General features: G+C 44.9%; 1 protein-coding gene across 1 annotated transcript in view; it reads right to left on the bottom strand.

Moving 5' to 3' along the window:
* Nucleotides 1-20,366, bottom strand: part of MYO7B (myosin VIIB) — an 84,429-nt gene extending 64,063 nt beyond the window's left edge. The window contains exons 1-10 of the mRNA XM_027830647.3: nt 20,231-20,366; nt 13,143-13,185; nt 10,932-11,045; nt 9,387-9,539; nt 7,608-7,792; nt 6,360-6,481; nt 4,550-4,692; nt 4,342-4,455; nt 1,459-1,612; nt 337-413 (exon numbers count right to left, since the gene is read on the bottom strand). Of these exons, the coding sequence (XP_027686448.2) occupies nt 337-413; nt 1,459-1,612; nt 4,342-4,455; nt 4,550-4,692; nt 6,360-6,481; nt 7,608-7,792; nt 9,387-9,539; nt 10,932-11,045; nt 13,143-13,160 (1,080 nt within the window). The 5' untranslated portion in view covers nt 13,161-13,185; nt 20,231-20,366. The remainder of the gene's footprint in view (nt 1-336; nt 414-1,458; nt 1,613-4,341; nt 4,456-4,549; nt 4,693-6,359; nt 6,482-7,607; nt 7,793-9,386; nt 9,540-10,931; nt 11,046-13,142; nt 13,186-20,230) is intronic.

Consider the following 20,366-nt stretch of genomic DNA (forward strand, 5'->3'; position numbering starts at 1 on the left):
TCATCCGATGTAGATAAAGCAGACCTGGCAAAGACGGGCGGAGTCTGACTCAGGAAAAAGAGAGTAAGATAGAAGTGGGGAAAGCAGAGACATGCTGTCTGACCGATACTGTGGCCTACTGTCACAGAAAAAAATAGCTGTTCCTGGGGCCTATATCGGGAAAGATCTCTCAGTCTGGAGGGGCAACACTGTGAGCATTAGCAGCGACAAGGGGACACAGCACAAAAGGAAAACACCATAAACAATCCCTCAACAGAAGCACATGTGCCAACAATCCACCCTCCCAGAAGGGGGAACAAACCAGAGAGCTAGTGAGAGAAGACGAGAATCCAGTACCTCAAGCAGTTTGGTTGCTACAGAAAAGTGTGAAGAATCCAGCACATCAGAGCAGTCCAAATGATCATACACAGCAGCTGGGAAGAGGAAACCGCAAAGCTCAGTATACACACACAGTACAAGTGACTACCACTATGGTGCATGGCTGTATTGTTACTGTTTGTATTACTGTACTATCCAAAGCCAGGAGCAGGATCTCGGGGGGAGCACTGTACAGAAACACAGGCCATGTCCACACCAGCAGAGTGTTAGCAGTTTAGTTAATCCACACCGCTGACCAGCATAGCTCTGCCGGCAGTCTGTAGTGTAGACCTGGCCCCAGTGAGAAAGCCACTGCCCTGAGAAGCTCCCAAGCTAAGAGATTAATCAGATCGCACTGAACAGAGGACGTAAGAGTCACCTACAGAATGCATTCAGTGCAATGCTAAGGCTGCAATTTGAATCAAACCCAACTCAGAGAATTCTGAGTTTCCACAATAACCCTGACTCAGGGCTTGTCTACACTGGCACTTTACAGCGCTGCAACCTTTTTGCTCAGGGGTGTGAAAAAACAACCCCTGAGCCCTGCAAGTTTCAGCGCTGTAAAGTGGCAGTGTAGACAGTGCACCAATGCTGGGAGCCGCACTCCCAGTGCTGGTAGCTACGCCCCTTGTGGAGGTGGTTTGTTTAGAGAGCTGGGAGAACTCTCTCCCAGCGCTCTGCCACGACTACACAAGCCATGTTAAAGTGCTGCCACGGCAGCACTTTAACGTTGCCAGTGAAGAGATGCCCTCAGCCTCTCCCTTCCCCCTAGCACACAGAGTCCTTTTCATTATCATTTGTGCCAGGGCACGGTGTTATTTAATGCCTCAGTGTGTGTGAGGGGACCTCTTTATGGCCTGCCAACCTTGTCTCACAGTGAGAATAGTAACAGGGTCACCTCTCAGAACAGAATTCAGTCGGCTCACCCACCAGTACTTCTATTGTCTGCAGCTGCTGCCCTTCCAACACCCCCACTCGCCATCCACACCTGTTTGGCAGACAGCCACGAGCTGGCCTTTAGACAAGAAGGCAGATAGTGACCCACAGACTTTAAACATTGAGACGAAGGGAAGACCTAGCTGCAAGCAGTGCTGAGTTTACCTTGAAACTGGACATTCCCCAGGTGCAGAATAGCAGCCAGCAGCTTGCTGATGTCCCAGTGCTCAGAATCTGAGAACATGAGGATCTTCATAGCAGAGCGGATGTGAGCATATTCCTTTGCATCATTACGGCCGTCACAAGAAGTGCAGGCACCCTGCATGACAGCACATTCATGGGCACAGGGGAACCGTCTGGGTACTAATACAGACCTAGCATAGCAGCCTCTAGGCTGTAGAACAAAACATATATAACAGAACTGCCCCGTGGGCTGCTCGATACAGACCCAAGATACAAACTCTTGTATTTTATTTTATTTTTTAATTTCCCTTTTCCATGGTAGTTTCTTTCTTCGCTCCCACTCAAAAGAAGGTGACACATTGCTTGGAGTGGTGTTAGCCAATATGTATGTATTAGGCCTAGTATACACCACATTATGTACATGGGTGGTGGGAGAAGTTATGTTAACTAAATGGCTTATGTTCTTCCCACAGTTCTGTTCACCCATGTCAAGCCTTGTACACCACTTTGCAAAACTGAAGTCAGCTTTGGCATTAGAACATAGGAAACGTGTCAAAGCAGAGATGCATGAATAAACTGTGTGCCAAGTACAGGGAGGGTGTACTTCCATGGCTCATCAGCACTTGGAATGCAGCATTCAAAACGAGATATGGGAAAGTATAGAGAGCTACCAAGGACAAACCTAGCTAACAAGTGGGTTAGACTTAAACTTAAAGTGAATAGAGGGGGCTGTTAGCTGGCACACGTGCACAATATAAACAGAAGGAAGTTTGAGGATGGCTCTTTGAACCACACCTACTGTGTAAGGTGAACATGCTGTGGGATAAGAATGGTTTTCTGGAAGAAGGGTATAGAATAGACGTTTCCTTTTCATGTTGTGCTATGTTCTCTTGAGACAATGCATTTGGCTTTCCTGAATATTTTTATGAGCGAACCGTGAGTGTAGTCAAACACTTGGCTACACACCTTTCTGTCAGTAGTGGGATGAGCCATCCATTAGTGGGTCTCTGAGGTCAAACAGCACATGCTTCCATGGCTGAGCTGAGTAACATGGGAAGAGGAGAGAGAAGCTTAGGCCAGGGGCTGCTTCAACAACCAGCTACATTAAAGGCTGCTCTGGAGCAGAGAAAGAGAAGACGTAACTTTCAGCAGTCCACCCACTGCTCTCTATCTGTCACCATGGGATACATTTGCAGTGTTTCTTCGGGCAGATTTGAAGTCACGTCTCTTTCCCTGCCCCTGTTGTAGCTCTCCTCTGCCCTGTACAAACATCCCCTGGCACTAGTCAGTAACCCCCAGTTTGAGAAATAAAGACAGGCAGGGTTGGGACAGTGGTAGAAAATACCTTTGCAAAATCAGAACACTAGAATCCAGCACAAGACACTGAGTGGCACAATCCAAAAACAACATGAGAAAGGTCTCCAGCAATAGTCTGCCTGGCACAGCTCAGGGCTCTGCCCTTTGCTACCTTCCATATAAATAACTCATTAAGGGCTGGCCCATATTGTAGGGCATGTCTGCTGGGTCAGTGAGTCCTGGGCAATGCAGTGCTGTGGCAGCAGGAAGAGTGAAGTATCCTTATGTGCTTCTCTATTTATAGCACTAAGAATAGCTATTTGTACCAATAGCTGAGCAAAACAAAAACCATGAGAGCAGGGTCTAATCTGCCTATCTAAATATTTTACAGCACTCATCACTGAGCTAAAAGGACTTCAGCCCTTCATGGAATACACAGCGCTTGCACTGCTGTAATAAGCACTGACCACGTTATCACTTTGTCCTCGGTCATTCCATTCCTATAATTAACAAGCTGGGGAATCTGCTCCCACTCGCTGGGCCAATGGCACACGGGGCACTTTCCTTTAGGGGCAGCATCATTTGAGCCCATAGCAGTAGTGCATGCGAATGGCCGAGAGGAGCTGCAGGCATGTTCTAGCTAATGAGATTCTTCCCATCCTTTAACACAGAGTTCCACAGCTTTCTGTAAACATTCAGGCCTACGGTTACAAAAGCCTCCACTATCTTGAGTAGCTTTTTTTTTTTGGGTGCCCAACCCTGCTCCCACTGAAGTTTGTGGCATGAATCCTGCTGGCTTCAGCAGGGGCAGGACTGGGCCCTAATTCCTCCTTTCCTCGTTTTTGTCCAAGTCACAGAGCAAAGCAGCTCAGCTCATGTTTTTAGCGTGAAGAACTTGGTCAGACTAGGGGTGGGATTTCCAAAACTGCGTAGAAGCACAAATCCCACTGAAAGTCAATGGTGGTGGTGCTGCTAAGCCACTAAGTACTTTCAGCGGTCTCCCCCGAGATGAATCCCCACATCCAACAAGGGAAACTCTCTGGAAAACATAAACACAGACTGGGAAGTTTACGTTAACTAGCCCAGACTAGAGAGAACCACGTTACTGAGTTATTTCTGCAAGGCCCACTACAGATAAGGACCATGGCTACTGGTGTTGCTTCAGCTGTGAAATAAAGGAACATTTTGTACCTGAAAAATACATCCAGGCCTTGTGTTCTCCCTGCTGGGAGATCAATGGCAGTTACCCGAAACTGGACTGCAGTGCAAAGGCGGGCACTGAGGAGCCAACTGAAGATGCTATTGGTCTTTCTTAAGGCTGCTCTTGATGGATAGCTTCTAATGGCCATAGGTTGCACCCAGTGGTGCATACAGTACAATAAAAGCTTAGAGGACACTGCAGCTGAGCCCACAACATCCTTACTGTTAATTCTTCTTTCACTCTAGGCATGGCCATTTCTATGTGAGAACCAGCCCTCTTGCACTTGCTTTTGCTGTGACATGTGAGAGCGGCCCAGCATGAGGAACCCCGTGCTCAAGGAGATGGCAGCAGAGGGAGGTGCATCTTACCATGGTGAGGTAGGTGTACTCTGAAGCAGTGCCCAGGTTCAACATCTTCTTCTGCTCCAGATTCATCCCCATTAGCATGCAGTAAAATATGTGATAGTTCCTCTCCTCCGGAGCCTGGAATGAGAGAAGTACCCCAGGGGACAGGCCTGTCAGTGCGGTGTCATAAAACAGGAGCAGAGTTAGCACTGACTCCCAGATTAACCCTTACCTGTCGACAAACCCGGGACTTCTCCAGAAGGAACTGCTCTATCCGGGCTCCTTCGATCACGCTGCTTTGGTTGAAGTGGATGTCGATGTATTTCCCAAAGCGGCTTGAGTTGTCGTTTCGAATTGTCTTGGCATTTCCAAAGGCTGGTGACGGGAGGAAGTATAGGACAGAGACAGACACTGGGTTTACTCCTGCTTAGGGCATGGCAACTTCACTTTCAGACTACCTGGTCTTGCTGCTGGCATTTCACCTGGTGAGCTCCAGATTCCAGTGCCGTGTGATCTGACTCACACTGGGAATGACAGGCCCCAGACTCCATCCTACACTCAGCTGAACAGAGAGGCAGACAGCTGTGCATGAGAGCAAATGGGCCCTAAATTTCTCATGTAGGTAGGGAGGGGACACCAGATCTCTCTGCATGGGAAGCAGGGAGGCTGCAAAGCTGTGGGAAGATCCTGTGGGAAGATACAGTCTCCCTCAGCCAAACACCTTCCTACAGACTAGCGCAAGTGCATGCCTACCCCTCACCATAACTTCCCCATCTTTCCCCAGCACGACCCCTTCCTGTTCCCAAATCCCTCCCGCAATTGCTTAGACTAGCCCTACCCTGACACCAAGCCTGTCACACCTTGAATAAGCCCTTCCCAACCCCAACCATCAAAACCTTGCCACAGGTTCCCAATTCAGTGCCCCACACCCACAGAAACTTTTGTGCCTCCCTAGGGAAGCAATCCCTGACCTCATCCCTGTGGAGACTCTCCCTGAGCTGAGAATGCTGTACGGGACTCACTTAGGAGCCCATGCAAGCCTTTTTTTTGTCTGCAGAGGTAGACACAGGGATTGAGCAGGCAAACTAGCCATCTCACATGGCACTGAAATGCCACAAAGCAGCCAGGCCCATCATTAGACTGCCTTTCAATGACTCAGGTAATTGAGACACTTGACACCTGTCCTAAAAATGCAGGTGAAAGTAACATTTACAGAGTTCTCATCTACAAAGCAGAGGACTGTCCGGTAAAACTCAACTAACATGAGCAGCTCACTCCAGAAATCCTATTCAGTCACATATTTTAAAAGCAGAAAGGAACATTTTGATCATCTAGCCTGACTTCCTGCATAACACAGGCCATTGGATTACACCCTCCATCAAGCCCATATCTTGTGGTTGAGCTAGAACATATAGTTTGGAAAGACATCCAATCTTGATTTTAAAGACATTGATGGAGAACCCATCGCTCCAAATAACCTGTTCCAATGGTTAATTACCCTCATTGTTAAAAATTTGCACCTTATTCCTAGCCTGAATTTACTTAGCTTAAGCTTCTAGCCAGTGGCTGGATCTTGTTATGCCTGTGTCTGCTAGATTGAAGACTTATCTGAAAACTTTTCCATGTGTAGGTACTTATACACCATGATGAAGTCACTGCTTAATATTCTCTTGGATAAAACCAATAGATCGAGCTTTTAAAAAATGCTGAATGACTCTCCCTGTGTCTTAGAATATCTAGTTTTAACATGTGGGAATAGGGTTGAGTCAAAAACCCTGCAGATCTGGGGCAAAATCTCAGATGAACCACACAGATTTTGGGGAAAACTCTCTGCAGACTTTGCCAAAATTCCTTGTAGATTCCTTGGTCAACCACTACATCATTGAGGCTTTAAGGAGTTCAGCTACTGTGCACTGAGACATTACTGAGACAGTGCACAGTGGCACTGAGACATTACTGCATTACTCCAGCTTTACACTGGCATAAATCCATCAAAATCACTGGTGTTATGGTGAATCAGGCGTCTTGGCTACATAACCTACCTTCCAGAATGGGGTTGGCCTCCAGAATCTGCTGCTCAATCCAGGAATGCTGGCCACTGACAGCAGCTAAAAACTGCAGTATCAGCTTAGTGCTTTCAGTTTTCCCGGCTCCAGATTCTCCACTGGAATCCAAAACATACATGTGGTAAATCAGTGTCTCAGTTTCTTTTTCTCTGCTACAGTGGAAAAAATGGCAGACCAGGGTAAAAATTCACGGATCTTCTCCATACTATGGGACTGTCCTGAGTCTCATGTAGAGAGTAAGAGGCTTACCTTTCAATGTCTCTTTCACTGAATTGAAGCTATTCTTCGTACTAAAATGTTAAAGGCTACACTGTTCCATCAGTTACACAAGTGCAAATCCACTGATGCCAGTGGATTGGCCCCAGTGTGAAGGAGAGGGAAAATTTGGCCTTTCATCTTTAGTACCTTATTGTACTATCTGTGCTGGTTTTAGTATGTTAACTTCGTGTTCCCAGTATCTCCTCTGCTAGCAAGAGACATCATTGCATTGAGATTATCCAGCTCCTTGCACAAAATATGAACAGAAAACAAGTACAGGGAATACCTTTGTAGGAAAAAGATAACGTTTCTCTTGTCTTGTTTTAGGAGGGGAGATTGTCTCTGAGAAGGTTAATCTCTCCTTTCAGAAAGTTAAATTTAATCTTCAAACATAATGGCTACCTTCCAAAGGTAAAAAAGGTACCTTCCCTGCTATGGACAATGTACTCAGGCTTCCCATTTTCCATCTATTTATAAAGAGACTATTTGTGTAGAATGTCCTGCTGCACTCAGAGGGCTTGGAGGGGAAATGATGGGTTTTGGAAATATAAACATGTGCAAGGGAGCAGTCTCTTGATCCCTTTTTCTTGCAAAATATTTCCAGTAAGGGTCCAAATACAAAAATTACAGCACAAATATGCAGGGGGAAATCAGCCCTGTCTCTGAAGCTGTGCATGAAAATGTTATGTATGCACCCATTTGGGCAAACATAGCTGACATGCTTGGACACACATTATACAGTCACGTGGATACATAAATGCACGTTCAGGACTAAATATTTCTGAGTCCTAACTGAAAATGACACAGCAAAAAAGCAAATGTTCTCTTCTCATTTTCCCTGGTGTTATCTATGCCTCCCCAAAGGACTGAAGAGATTGTCACCTCTCCAGACACTTTGGGAACCCTTCTCTGTCCAATCCCGGTGGTAAACCTACCACCACTAGTCCTACCCACTCATCCAGTTACCTGATAACACAGCACTGGTCTCTCTTATTCCTCTTCATATTGAAATAACAGTTGTCTGCGATGGCAAAGACATGGGGAGGCAGCTCCCCAATTCGCTTGTTACTGTAGAGTTGGATCTGTTCCACTGTGTAGAGTGGCAACACCTGGTATGGATTCACCGCGACCAAGATAGAGCCTGTGTAGGTCTGAAAGAGGAGAGAGTTACCCATAACATCAAATCCAGACACAGCAGAACACAGCCATAGCCACCCTGGGCTCTGCTCTCGTTAGAGCTCATAAGCTAAGCAGGTTCGGGAAAGGATAAGGAACTCTTAGGGAAAACCCCGGGTGCTGCAGAAACTTGTGGGTTGATGACTCAGTAGATTGCACTCTTCCCTCTGAATCAGTATTGAACTGGGCACTATGCTACTGGACAGAGGGTCATTCAAATGAGACACAATGCTGTGCTCCTGACCAATACTGGTCCATTAAGGATCCCACTGGTGCTTTTTGCAAAAGAAGAGATACTAACCATGATCGCCTGGCCAAATTCCAGCTCAGTTAATTACACTGTGGTTAAAATCTCTGTTAGCTCAACCAGATATGGTATTTTTCGTTTCTTACCATTAACGGTTGTGAAATATTGCTAAGTGATGTTAAACAGCTGTTGTATTCTACCCCAGATGTGGCTGCACTTCAGTGGTAGGCAAAATAATTGGTGTGTGTGTGTGTGTGTGTACATACCCCAGTTATTTTGCCTATCCCTGAAATGTGTCTGTGCGTATATAGTGTCATTTGGTAAAGTTTATAAAGTGCCAAATGGGATCTATTTGGATGAAAGGCATTACAGTATATAAATGCAACATGATTACATACAAGAGCTTCAAAATATGACTGCCAGGGTTTATTATTGTAATGGTTACATTTGCTATAGTAGTGTAGCACCTATTAAAATCAGGGCTTGATTTGGCACTGCCTGGGCACTGCATAAACATGTTGTAAGACAGCCCCTGCCCTGTAAAGTTTACAATCCAAACAGACAAGCAGAGCAAAGTGTGGGAGAAATTAAGTAACTATATCCTTGTTTTCTAGATGGGGAAGTAAGGCACAGAGAAATTAAGTGGGTTAAGTTACCCAGGGTCACACACGAAGTCTGTGGCAAAGCCAGAAAATGAAACCACATCTCCTGAGTCCCAAGGCAGTGCCTTAAACACAAGACCAACATTCCTCTCAATGTATTTTATTGCATCACAATTAAATAAAGATCAAATTGAACCTAAAGACAAGCCAGATCATACCATTGCCAACAATAACAAATAGAGCATCTGGTTGGACTAACAGTTTGTTATTTCCTCAGGTGAATATTGAAATTAGCCTAGCAGAGTGTATGTTGATTTCCTAACTGCATGCTGTACCACAGACCTGATATCTGTCTTAATGTCTGGATTGACAGACAGAGAGTCACCACTGGTAACTTTCACTTTAGGCAGAAAACTAAAAGGCAGCTCTCTTGCTGTCCATGCATCTCGCTGTCGAGTCACTCCATGATTTCAAAGTCTGGTGCCAGCTCTTGTCCTTGCAGTCAAGGTGCTAGGATGAGATCAGTTATAGAGAAGAAAAGGGAGAATTTCAGAACTGCTGAGACACTAAGGCTCTCTCAGTCCAATATTTGGCAAAGGAAACCAGGCTGCCTTGTGTCAGAGGCTGCTCCTTGGCTGACAAGTTGTCCCCCTGACAGAAGTGTGCTGTTTTTCGTTTCTTATTCTTGACTGAGATTTGCCCATTTGTCTTGGCACTCACATAGATTTTGTGCTCCTGATGGCGGATAAGGAGGTTACGCACTATGCCTGCTTCATTCAGGTCCCCGAGGCGTATCATGTCTTCTACCCCTTGCGCAGAGGTGGGATGCATGGGACGCACAGCATTGATGTTCCGGGCAGTGATCCAATGTTCCTTAAATAGAACAACACAACAGCTTTTAATTAATCATCTGGGATTTTGTACATTAGCTCAGGGGCATCCAAAGGAGGGAGCCATGTTGCCGTGGAGGGAACCTGAGTGTAACTCACACTAGCACAGTGTGGGTTTAGCTGGCATAACCCAGAGCAGATTGGAGCAGCTTTATCTTTAATACACAGGTGCAGCCCACTGAGACTAAGACCCAGCATGCAATGCTTGAATCAAGATAGGACATCACAGGTGAGGAATATAGTCAAGATCCTATGGCAAGCTGGACCTAGGTGAGCCAGCCCTGGATTCTCTTATGTTCCAGTGGAATTTCTGTGGCAGCTACACTTAAATTAAAAATATGGAAGTTTTTAATTGAAATATGGAAAGGAATAAAACAATCAGTTCAGTAGCCCATATCCTGATATTAAATTCAGTTAGCGATTTCATGCTGTCCCCACATTTTCGGTTTTGCTGCAGATTTGGGTATTGACAAAGCATAACGGCATCGTAAAAACTGTTGAGAGGAAACCTGAGGTTTGGGAGCTGGGATGGGGACAGCTGGGCTTTGGGTATCAGGAAGGGGTGGGAAGAAGCTTGGGCTTGTAGGATAAGCACAGGCATTGGATGTTTCTGATTTTTAAAAAAGATCAGCAGTGAAACAGTTAACAGTATGCCATTTAAAGTGTCATCTTTATGTTTGAGAGTCAACAATCCCTTGAGATGAATGGAGCCATTCACACCTCCCAGAGCTATCCTTGCAAGCCAGCTGCAGGTGCAGGAACACAACACTGCATCAGTTTGTGCTCAGTTCTTATTCTCAGTGTTCTCTGCACAATCATGAGGTCTAGAAATGGAATGAGAACTTAGATGCTGGAGCACAATTCTCCAGCAAATGTGGGACAAGAAGTACTCGCTGTGGCAAATTCAGCTGCTGTGGATTACACGGAGACTATAACCTCCCAGAAATACAGGCTTGGAGATAGGACCAGACCATTGGCTCATCAAGTCCCATGTCTTGCCTCAGGCAAGTACTACTGCCTGATTCTTGCAGTTCTGTAGTGCTCTGATGGGCCATACACTAGACTGGCCCTGAATCATGACATCCAGATCAGATTCTGAACTCCACTAAAGTTAGAGGGTTTTTGGATATCCAGAATTTTGATTTGGCCCATTATAATGAAAGAGGCTAGCCACAACAGCCAGTTCTGTATCCAGGTGTAGATTCCAAGGGTGAAATCCTTGCCCAGCTGACTTAAAGGGGAATCTGGATTTCACCCTAGAACTCCAAAACGTTCAGGAATAGATCTGTGGCTTGGTTCAGGCCCATCTCTTGTTCTTCACCATGTTACATAAAACTTAAGTATGTTCTGCTGAGGAAGTTATAACGTAGCCTACCTTGCCTTCATCATCCTCCACCAAGATCTGTCCTGAGTCAGAGATCTTCACAACTGCCCCAATAGGGACATTGTATTCACTGTTGGACAAGGATTCCAGCCATACATGATCACCCTGGCGAGAAGGAAGTGCTACTGTTAAGTACTGCTTTACATCTAGGCTCCAACTAACTCTTAGCATATATCTCCTGGTTTTAATAACTGTGGGATTTCTTTTACTGTGCTTAACTGGCCCAGTGCCTATTGCCTGGACGAAGCATTATCTAGTGGTTAAAGCAGGTTAGGAAGTCAGGACTCCTGGGTTCTAATCCCAGCTCTGCTACTGACCTGCTATGTGACTTTGGACAAGTCATTTGGGATAGCCATTTTATAGGCGGAAATGGCACAGAAGTTATAACAATGACACTGCTTGTCTAACTACATTACATCACAGAGAAGTTCTGAGGCTCAGTGACTGTCCGCAAAGTGCTTTGATATTCTCAAATGAGATACAGTCTGTATGTGCATTTATTATTATTTCTGCTACTTAAAAACATTCAAAGACAAAGCAGTATTGGAAAAGTGGTAGGAGGGCATCTTCAGACAAGATAACGCTGATGGGTTGACTAGATATCCTGGTCATTTTCAGAGATTTGTGATAGTAAGTTCTAATTGTACATTTCCTCAACGATCAATTGAATAATCTGCACATGGAAACATTAGCACATTTATCAGCTCCTTCCTTGGGGACAAATCCTGCACTCCTTATTCAGGCAAAACTCCTACCTTGGCATCAATGAAGGACCACACCTGGGGCAGCTCCAGTCAGTATTCTGTCTACAGAGCAAACAGGCAGGCAGAATGCCTCTGGTGCCACAGGAGGGAAGCATACTCCGAGATGACTCTACACTTCCTTTAGAGAGGTATAGCTAATGCTCCAGACAGCACTGGCTGCTGTTTGCCAGGCATGACCAATCCCTCCATCCTGCACTACATCCCCTTTGGAGTATCTTGCACGGCTAGTGGTGCTAACACTCCCCCAGCCCTTGCGTCCACAGAATGCAAAGACCAAGATCACTGCAGCCTCTTGCAAGGCAGAGCGGGATCCTTTGCACTTTCCCCTCCACTATCCCATGTGCCCACAAGGGTCAGCCACATCTGGCCTAACTGGTTTTATGCCAATGGTCAAAACTTGGCTGCAAGTAGAATAAAGACTATAGGCCAGATTCTCCGCTGGGGTAAACTGGCATAGCTCCATCCACTTCAATGGAGCTACACCTGTTGAGGATCTGGCTCTCTTGCATATTATTCCAAGTCGGTTCCATAACATTTACTACCATGGAGTGGCTGACTATTTAATTTAAACCTTGTTGGTTTTTTTCCCTCTTAAAATATGTTATTGGTTTACATTAAAAGACAAACAGTTGTAAAGCGCTATTGCAATAAATTCTGCACCAGCCAAGGGAGCATACCATCTGCAAACAGAACCCTTACTCACGGTGAAGGGAACCTTACCTCTCAAGGAGCCGCATTGGTTTCAGTGGAACTGCTCGTGGTGTAAGGCACCAACGCAGCATGAGCAAGGGTACTACAAGCTTGCCCAAAATAACCATTATGCCCAATAAACAGAACCAGTTGTGTCTCTGTAATTTTGTTTGGGAAGATGTTGTTTGATGCTTAGTTGATATTGGCTCTTTGTTGCTTTTACTTCTGAAGTGAAATGCGTTAAGTTCCCATGGACTTCTTTTCACCTCTTTCTGCAACATCCCCCACTAGACCGGCGGTTCTCAACCTTTCCAGACTACTGTACCCCTTTCAGGAGTCTGATCTATCTTGCATACCTCCAACTTTCACTTCACTTAAAAACTACTTGCTTACAAAATCAGACATAAGGATACAGAAGTATCACAACACACTATTACTGAGACATTGCTTACTGTCTCACTTTTACCGTATAGTTATGAAATAAATCAACTGGAATATAAATATTGTACTTACATTTCAGTGTATAGTATATAGAGCAGTATAAACAAGTCATTGTCTGTATGGAATTTTAGTTTGTACTGACTTCACTAGTGCTTTTTATGTAGCCTGTGGTAAAACTAGGCAAATATCTAGATGAGTTGATGTACCCCCTGGAAGACCTGTGTGTATCTTCAGGGGTACACATATCCCTGGTTGAGAACCACTGCTCTAGACTAACCAGTGCACCAGAGCAAAGCATCTGACTTACCTTTCTGAGAACCACCATCCTGCCTCACAGTCCCACATACAGCCTGTGTTCACAAAGAGAAGAACAGACTTAGACTACAGGAGAGCTCAGGGATAAGAACAGATCAAAATACTGCCAAAAGTGGGGCACGGGCAGGACTCTCCGCTTAAAAACCAAAAACATAATATCTTTATGATTCTGCATAGGATTAAAGAAAGGAAAAGTGATCATTAAAAGTATACACAAAATGTGGAAACAATATAAACCATGTACCTGAAGGCAAGAATCCTCAACACAGTGCAATGCACAGATTGACTTGCAGGCTATCCTGAGTTCTACCACATAACCCAAGAGGTAGACTAACACAGAAGCCATCACTGTGGAATGTTGTTGGTTTGTTTTTTTAACAGAATTCTCTTAAGCTAATGCCAAAAAAGTTTATAGGCAGAGAGTCAAGCTTAAATTTAACCCCCAATAACAAGACATCACGTAAACTATACCATTATTTGCATTCAGTTGGTCCAGTGACCTAGTGGCTCAAATCCTGTGAGTGGTCAGCCCAGTGACCCAGATTTATTTTCTACCTTCCTAAGCTGCCCAATGCAGTCTGCCCACTAGGTCTGGCACAACACGCATATAAAAGCAGAGATCCATACACAGCCTTCCTCATCTGTGGCTGCAGTGAAGGGCTTTGAGAAGGATTGTGAAGGAGGGAAAATGAAAAGTGTTTGAGGGTTCAAGTTGCAAAGTGGAGAATCCCCCAGGAAACAAACAAAAGCATTGAGGCCACAGTTGAGAGGACAGTGTTGGTGACAAGAGTCCAAAGGATTGCCTTGTTTGTTGAGTGTGCAGGCCCTATTGAATCTGCTCCCTTTGCTTTAACGTAAATGATTATATTATTTAGGCCATGAGACCCGGGACAACCAAAGAACCACAGACTAAATAAGCACAAATGCATACACCTTTCCCTGCAATTGGACTCTTGAAGCAATTTCAGGGATAAACATGATCTGTGGGTTGCCTTACTTGCTACACTGAGATTTAGTCTAGTGTCCTTTCGATATGCACAGGGAAATCATGGACAAAGCTTTTCAGAAACTGTTTGAGCTGGGACTGGGCTGCAAAGTCTGGCTCTAGAACTAGGTTTGAAGTTTTCCAGAGTTTGAGTGTTTTGGTTTGGGACCATCTCTAGAAAATACACCCCAAACCACATTTTAATATGATCTGGGATCTCTAAGATCATTCACAAGAAAATCGCGCTGACTTACAGAGGCCAAATACATCCGTTTAGCAGATGAGCTGGAAGGCTTTTCAACTTCTAAAGCCCAAGATCAGATGTCTGTGTTATCTCCTGAAACAATTGCTGGAGGAACTAAAACTTAATGCAGCCCGGACTCCCCATTCCTTACATTATGTCAGAAATTAGGGATATGGGTAGAGTTCGATCCCAAGCCTCCATTACACAAATCATATAAAAAAACAATGAACATAATTGACAGTCGTTTGGTGGACAGATTATCTGGTTTGCGAAGATGACTCAGCAAACAAAGGGGAGGGAGCAGCCAGGGACCAGCCGAGGTAGTTACGTATGCAAAGTTGTGGGTGTCATCCATCACTTGATCTTGGGTGGTATTATTAGTCACTGATCTTATACTAAAAAAAAAAAAAGGAGTACTTGTGGCACCTTACAGACTAACAAATTTATTTGAGCATAAGCTTTCGTGAGCTACAGCTCACTTCATCGGATGCATCCGATGAAGAGAGCTGTAGCTCATGAAAGCTTATGCTCAAATAAATTTGTTAGTCTCTAAGGTGCCACAAGTACTCCTTTTCTTTTTGCGAATACAGACTAACACGGCTGCTACTCTGAAACCTGATCCTATACTAAACAGCATGAGTCAAAGAGCAATGTCCCTGCCAGCTGATGCTCTGTGTACCTGAGGAGTCCATTTTGCCTTGACCTAAGCTTAATAATGGCTTTCTTTTGCTTAGTCTCCCCCAGTTCACCACAACAGGACCCAAGCCCACTGGAACAGGGTGGCAAGATCTACAACCACACACAGAGATTGGGGGCACTTTTTTGTTAGGTCAACAAATTAGCCCTATTAACAGGAGCTACCCCCTGAGTAAAGCTGATAAGTAAATTCTGTGGACTCATCACAGCATGTATAGCTTGTTACCTCTGACAGGGTAGAAAGGGAGAGAAGCTTAACCCTCTGGTCAGAGGGAGGTAGGGGAAATTACAGGAAGGCCCTCAGATCCGGCAGGCTGGAGTTGAGGTGGATATTCTGTTTTCATTAGTCAAGTTACCTGTGAAGCTGAACCCTAGGAAGCTCTATATGTATGGGCTTTATTTGGAGCAGGGTGGGAATGTCACCTGAAGCCATTCGATCCTCAGGCCATCATATTCCCAGCTCCGTGTTGCCCAAACCCCCAGGTAGACATTGAACGGGTTCCACTGCTACAAGGCAGGGCGTAAATTCAGCTGGAGCCCAGCATAGCAGAACTCTGGTAAATATTTTCAAACCTGTGAGAGGCCCAGCACCTCCTGCAGGGCTGAAGCCTTAAGCCCCGGCGCCCCCGCTTCTCCTGTGGTGCTAAAGCCCGGACCGCCGAATGGGGGGGCTCTGGTAAATAATCTTTGAGAATTTAAGCCCTGGCTACAAGGGACCTCCAGAGCAGGCTACAAGTGTCACCTTTGCCTGTGAACCCTCTCTAGTCCCTAACAATATCCACCAAACGCCAGCCTCGCTCCCACATTCTCACAGGTCTCTCACCATTGTGTGTCTGTGTGAAAAACCACACTCTCTCTCACCTCCTTTCAATCCACCCACAGGAGCTCCCCTATCCCGGTGCTGCCTCTTTCTGGTTGTTCCAGGACACCCTTAGAAAGAAGATGTTTCATTTCAGGGTTTATTATACTAATGAAATATTTGCAATATATTTTCTCCCATTTGGAAACATCTGACTCTAGAACCAAAATACTATATTCCATTTTTGTTGCCACTTATGATGAATTATTGAAAAAAGCTGTCTCAGGACATCATCCTGTGAGGGGTTGTTTACCCTATTCAGGTGATTATAGGGTTAATGTGGGCCTGAGAGGCCAATTAACACACCTGATTGCACCTGGAGTATGGGACAGGCCTAATCAAAGATGAAGCCCAGCTGAGGAGGAGCAGGATGGTTTCTATAAAAAAAAAAAAGAAAGAGAAAAGAAAAGAAAAGAAAGAGGAAGCTCAGGTCAGAAGGTGGCTGAAGTGAGAGAGGGAAAGAATTCTGCAGACCCGCTCTGAGTGGAACCTGGAGAGATACAGAGAAGCTACCGGGTTGGAATACGCTCTGGCCATGAGCCCTGACAAAAGGGCAGGACCTGGGCTTCCAGGGAAGAAACCCAAGGAGGTGTTCAACTAAAGAGGTGTTTCAGGAGGGAGGTTTACACTCTGGGATATGCCCTGATGGGAGATGACAGCAGGTGTGAAGGAGACGCCTGGAGTCAGCCTGAGAGAAGGCCAACTGACAGGCAGGTAACCTCGTGGGTAGATGGCAGTGGAGGATCCCGAGTACAGACAAGACTAGAGGGAGATAACTCTTGAGAGTCAGCGTTCTGCAGAAGAATGGAGGGCTGGAAGGACCTGGGATGGATTAAAAGTTTCTGCCTAAGGGAGGGGACAGAAATTTATTTTGTTGCAGTTTGTGTTTTGCTTTTTAAGTTTGGTTACAAGACTCCAGGGAGAGACCTTAGGGCTGTTACTCTGAGAGAGGAGGGAATGGAAGAGGAGCCCTGGAGAGGTGGAAGATGTCTGGATGACCAACAGTGTGTGGGACATGATCTGTTTGGGATGTTGATACCCTGGACAGGGAGAGGCTTTAAAGCAGGGGTTCTCAAACTGGGGGTCAAGACCCCTCAGGGGGTCATGAGGTTATTACATGGGGGGTCATGAGCTGTCAGCCTCCACCCCAAATCCTGCTTCGCTGCCAGCATTTATAATGGTGTTAAATATATTAAAAAGTGTTTTTAATTTATAAGGGGGGGTCGCACTCAGAGGCTTGCTATCTGAAAGGGGTCACCAGTACAAAAGTTTGAGAACCACTGCTTTAAAGTGATCTGGCTGGAGGGCCAACTCATGAGAAGAGGAGAATCAGATCGACCATCAGGAGGGGCTGCAGGAGAGGAAAAAGCTGCTACAAGGGTACATGCTAGAGGACAGTCCACTTTTTTATACATCCCAAAAGGATTTGTCAACTTGCTGCTTGGTTAGAGCTCAATCAGGAAATACAGCATCATTTGCGTTCAGGTAAATATTGATTTGATGGCACACCTCAAGTAAATCATTAACAGAACGAGTAAACAACACAGGACCAAAAATTGATCTTTGGAGCTCACCCCAAACCTTCCTACCTGTAACATCCTCAACTGAAACAAAAGAAAACCCATTTGTCTGGTTGTACGTGGTATGGCATCATTAAGTGAAGTGTAAACATAATCTTAAAACTTCACTTTCTCAGTGCTATTTGAAAAATTCTGCTCTTTGGCTTGGTCTTCGCTCCACAAAATGTATCTTTCTAGAAAGTTTAAGCAAAAATGAACCATGCATATGCACTACAAAATATCATTAAGAACCAGAGTCTGATAATTCTACATTTGCTGAATGGTGTTGTATTCCAGGAGCAGCCCCAGTGAAGTCACAGAATAAGGTGCTACTCGCCATAAATAAAAAGAAAAGGAGTACTTTTGGCACCTTAGAGACTAACCAATCTATTTGAGCATAAGCTTTTGTGAGCTACAGCTCACTTCATCGGATGCATTCAGTGGAAAATACAGTGAAGAGATTTATATACACACAGAACATGAAAAAATGGGTGTTATCATACACACTGTAAGGAGATTGATCACTTAAGATGAGCTATTACCAGCAGGAGAGCAGGGGGGTGGGGGGAACCTTTTGTAGTGTGATCACTCTTCTTACAGTGTGTATGATAACACCCATTTTTTCATGTTCTGTGTGTATATAAATCTCCTCACTGTATTTTCCACTGAATGCATCCGATGAAGTGAGCTGTAGCTCACGAAAGCTTATGCTCAAATAAATTGGTTAGTCTCTAAGGTGCCACAGAAACTCTACAGTGAAGCAGAGAGAATGTAGCTTTAGGGATGATACTTTTTTGTTTTGTTTTGTTTTTTCCCCCTTATTCTAATATAATTCTTGTTCAGTGTTAAAAGAAAGCTTTGTGATCCTTTACGATGACAGAAATCAGGATAGGTGCCACCACCTTCTTTCAAGCAACTCACTGCTATTCCTTTAACAGTATTATGCTAGAAGGTGTTAATGGCTGCCATCAATCTCAGGCCTGGTTAAGCCAATGGGTGTGCTAACCACCTTTCTTTCCAGATAAATGAAAGGAGCAATTAAGCCCCTTTATGGAGTAAGATAGCTGGAGACAATAAAAGCTACCATATAAAGCCGGAGTGACCAACCTGTGGCTCTGGAGCCACATGTGGCTCTTCAGAAGTTAATATGCGGCTCCTTGTATAGGCACCGACTCCGGGGCTGGAGCTACAGGTGCCAACTTTCCAGTGTGCCAGGGGGTGCTCACTGCTCAACCCCTGGCTCTGCAGGCCCTGCCCCCACTCCACCTCTTCCCGCACCTTCCCCTGAGCCTGCCATGCCTTTGCTCCTCCCCCTTTCCCCCCAGAGCCTCCTGCATGCCACAAAACAGCTGATTGGGAGGGAGGGAGAGGCGTTGATGTGGGGCTGCTGATGTATTACTGTGGCTCTTTGGCAAGGTACATTGGTAAACTTTGGCTCCTTCTCAGGCTAGGGTTGGCCACCCCTGATATAAAGCAATAGGCTGCATGGGGATGCCTGCGCAGGGATGAGCCATGTGGTCTGTGGATACTGCAAAGCCCCCCCTTAAGCGCATGCTTAACTCTGCACACAGCAAATAGTCCCAGTTACTTCCAAGGGCTATTCACAGTGCATCTAGTTAAGGATGTGTGTATGTGGTTGCAGAATTGAGACCGTAGCTACACGTCGATACAATTTACATCTACAGATATTTGGAAAACTGTACTTGGAAGCATTTTGTGAAGTCAAAGAAAATAACGGAGTGTGCCTGCTTTGCAAATGATGTCTAAAGGCTACACCTTTATTATTTCAAAAGTACATTTAATCCCCCAAACAAGGCAGATCACGTCATCATTAAGTACATGCTAAGTTTGAAGTTTAGAAAGCTCCTTTTTTTAAATGCCAAAAAAGTCTGAAAAATGTCCTTAATAGCTGAAAAATACTTCCTCTTCCCCAACAATATGTTTGTCTATCTTAACTATTATATTTATGCAACTTTTCCAATAAGTAGGTTATAGTTCAAAGCCTAGAATGTGCATTTCAGCTCAAAAGATTTCAAAACGTCATAACTGAAATCAGAGTGCAAAGAGGAATCTCATCCTGAACTATACCAGTCACTATTGCAACACTAATACTGATTTGCTAGAGGTTTATAACCATTATAAACTGGAATAATTATAGCTAGTTATCAAATCTGCAGAACTCATGAATCCAGAAAAATATGAATATAAACTTCAGTAAATGACAGCTTGCAGCTACCAGTTGTACCAGTCCTGGTCCCCAGCTGATCTGTAACATCATAACACTCTAGCTTATTCAGCACTATCAGGAACTCATTTTCATGATCTTGGAGACAAGTGCAACAGTTATTCTCCTTCCCTTTTATTTCTTGGTTTGAATGGGCTCCCTCTGTCCATCTTTTAGTTGCGCTTCCTGCAACTACTTCCACTCCCTACCTCCCCAGAAATCCTTCCCCACACCACCATGAAAATTGCCTCTCCAGTGGCATCTAGTTATGATCTACCCTTTCTCTCTTCGAGTCTCATCAGGAATTTTCTTGGGAAGCCTCTTAGTTTTTATGGATTTCAGATTCAAATTCAAGAGTAAAATTTCTTCTTTTACCCAGTATTAGTAGCAAATGCTGTCCCCGCTCCTTGCTTGTATTGCTTTTTGCAGTATATGTCTTTGCTGCTCTTCTCACCTGAGCAAGCTAACCCTCTAAATCAGAGTCTGAATGGTGCCGAAAAGGATGGGAGGTACCTGTTCACACGGAAGATTTTGCTGTTTGCCTGATTCTGCTGTGTTTCTTCTCTCTCACGTATAGCAGAGTGGGAAAGAAAAGGGAGATGAAGTTGGTGGTGGAGCCATTGAGAATCCCGCCCTGCGTGTCAGCCCT

This window comes from Chelonia mydas, chromosome 9, assembly GCF_015237465.2.
Source record: "Chelonia mydas isolate rCheMyd1 chromosome 9, rCheMyd1.pri.v2, whole genome shotgun sequence".
Taxonomy (NCBI): domain Eukaryota; kingdom Metazoa; phylum Chordata; order Testudines; family Cheloniidae; genus Chelonia; species Chelonia mydas.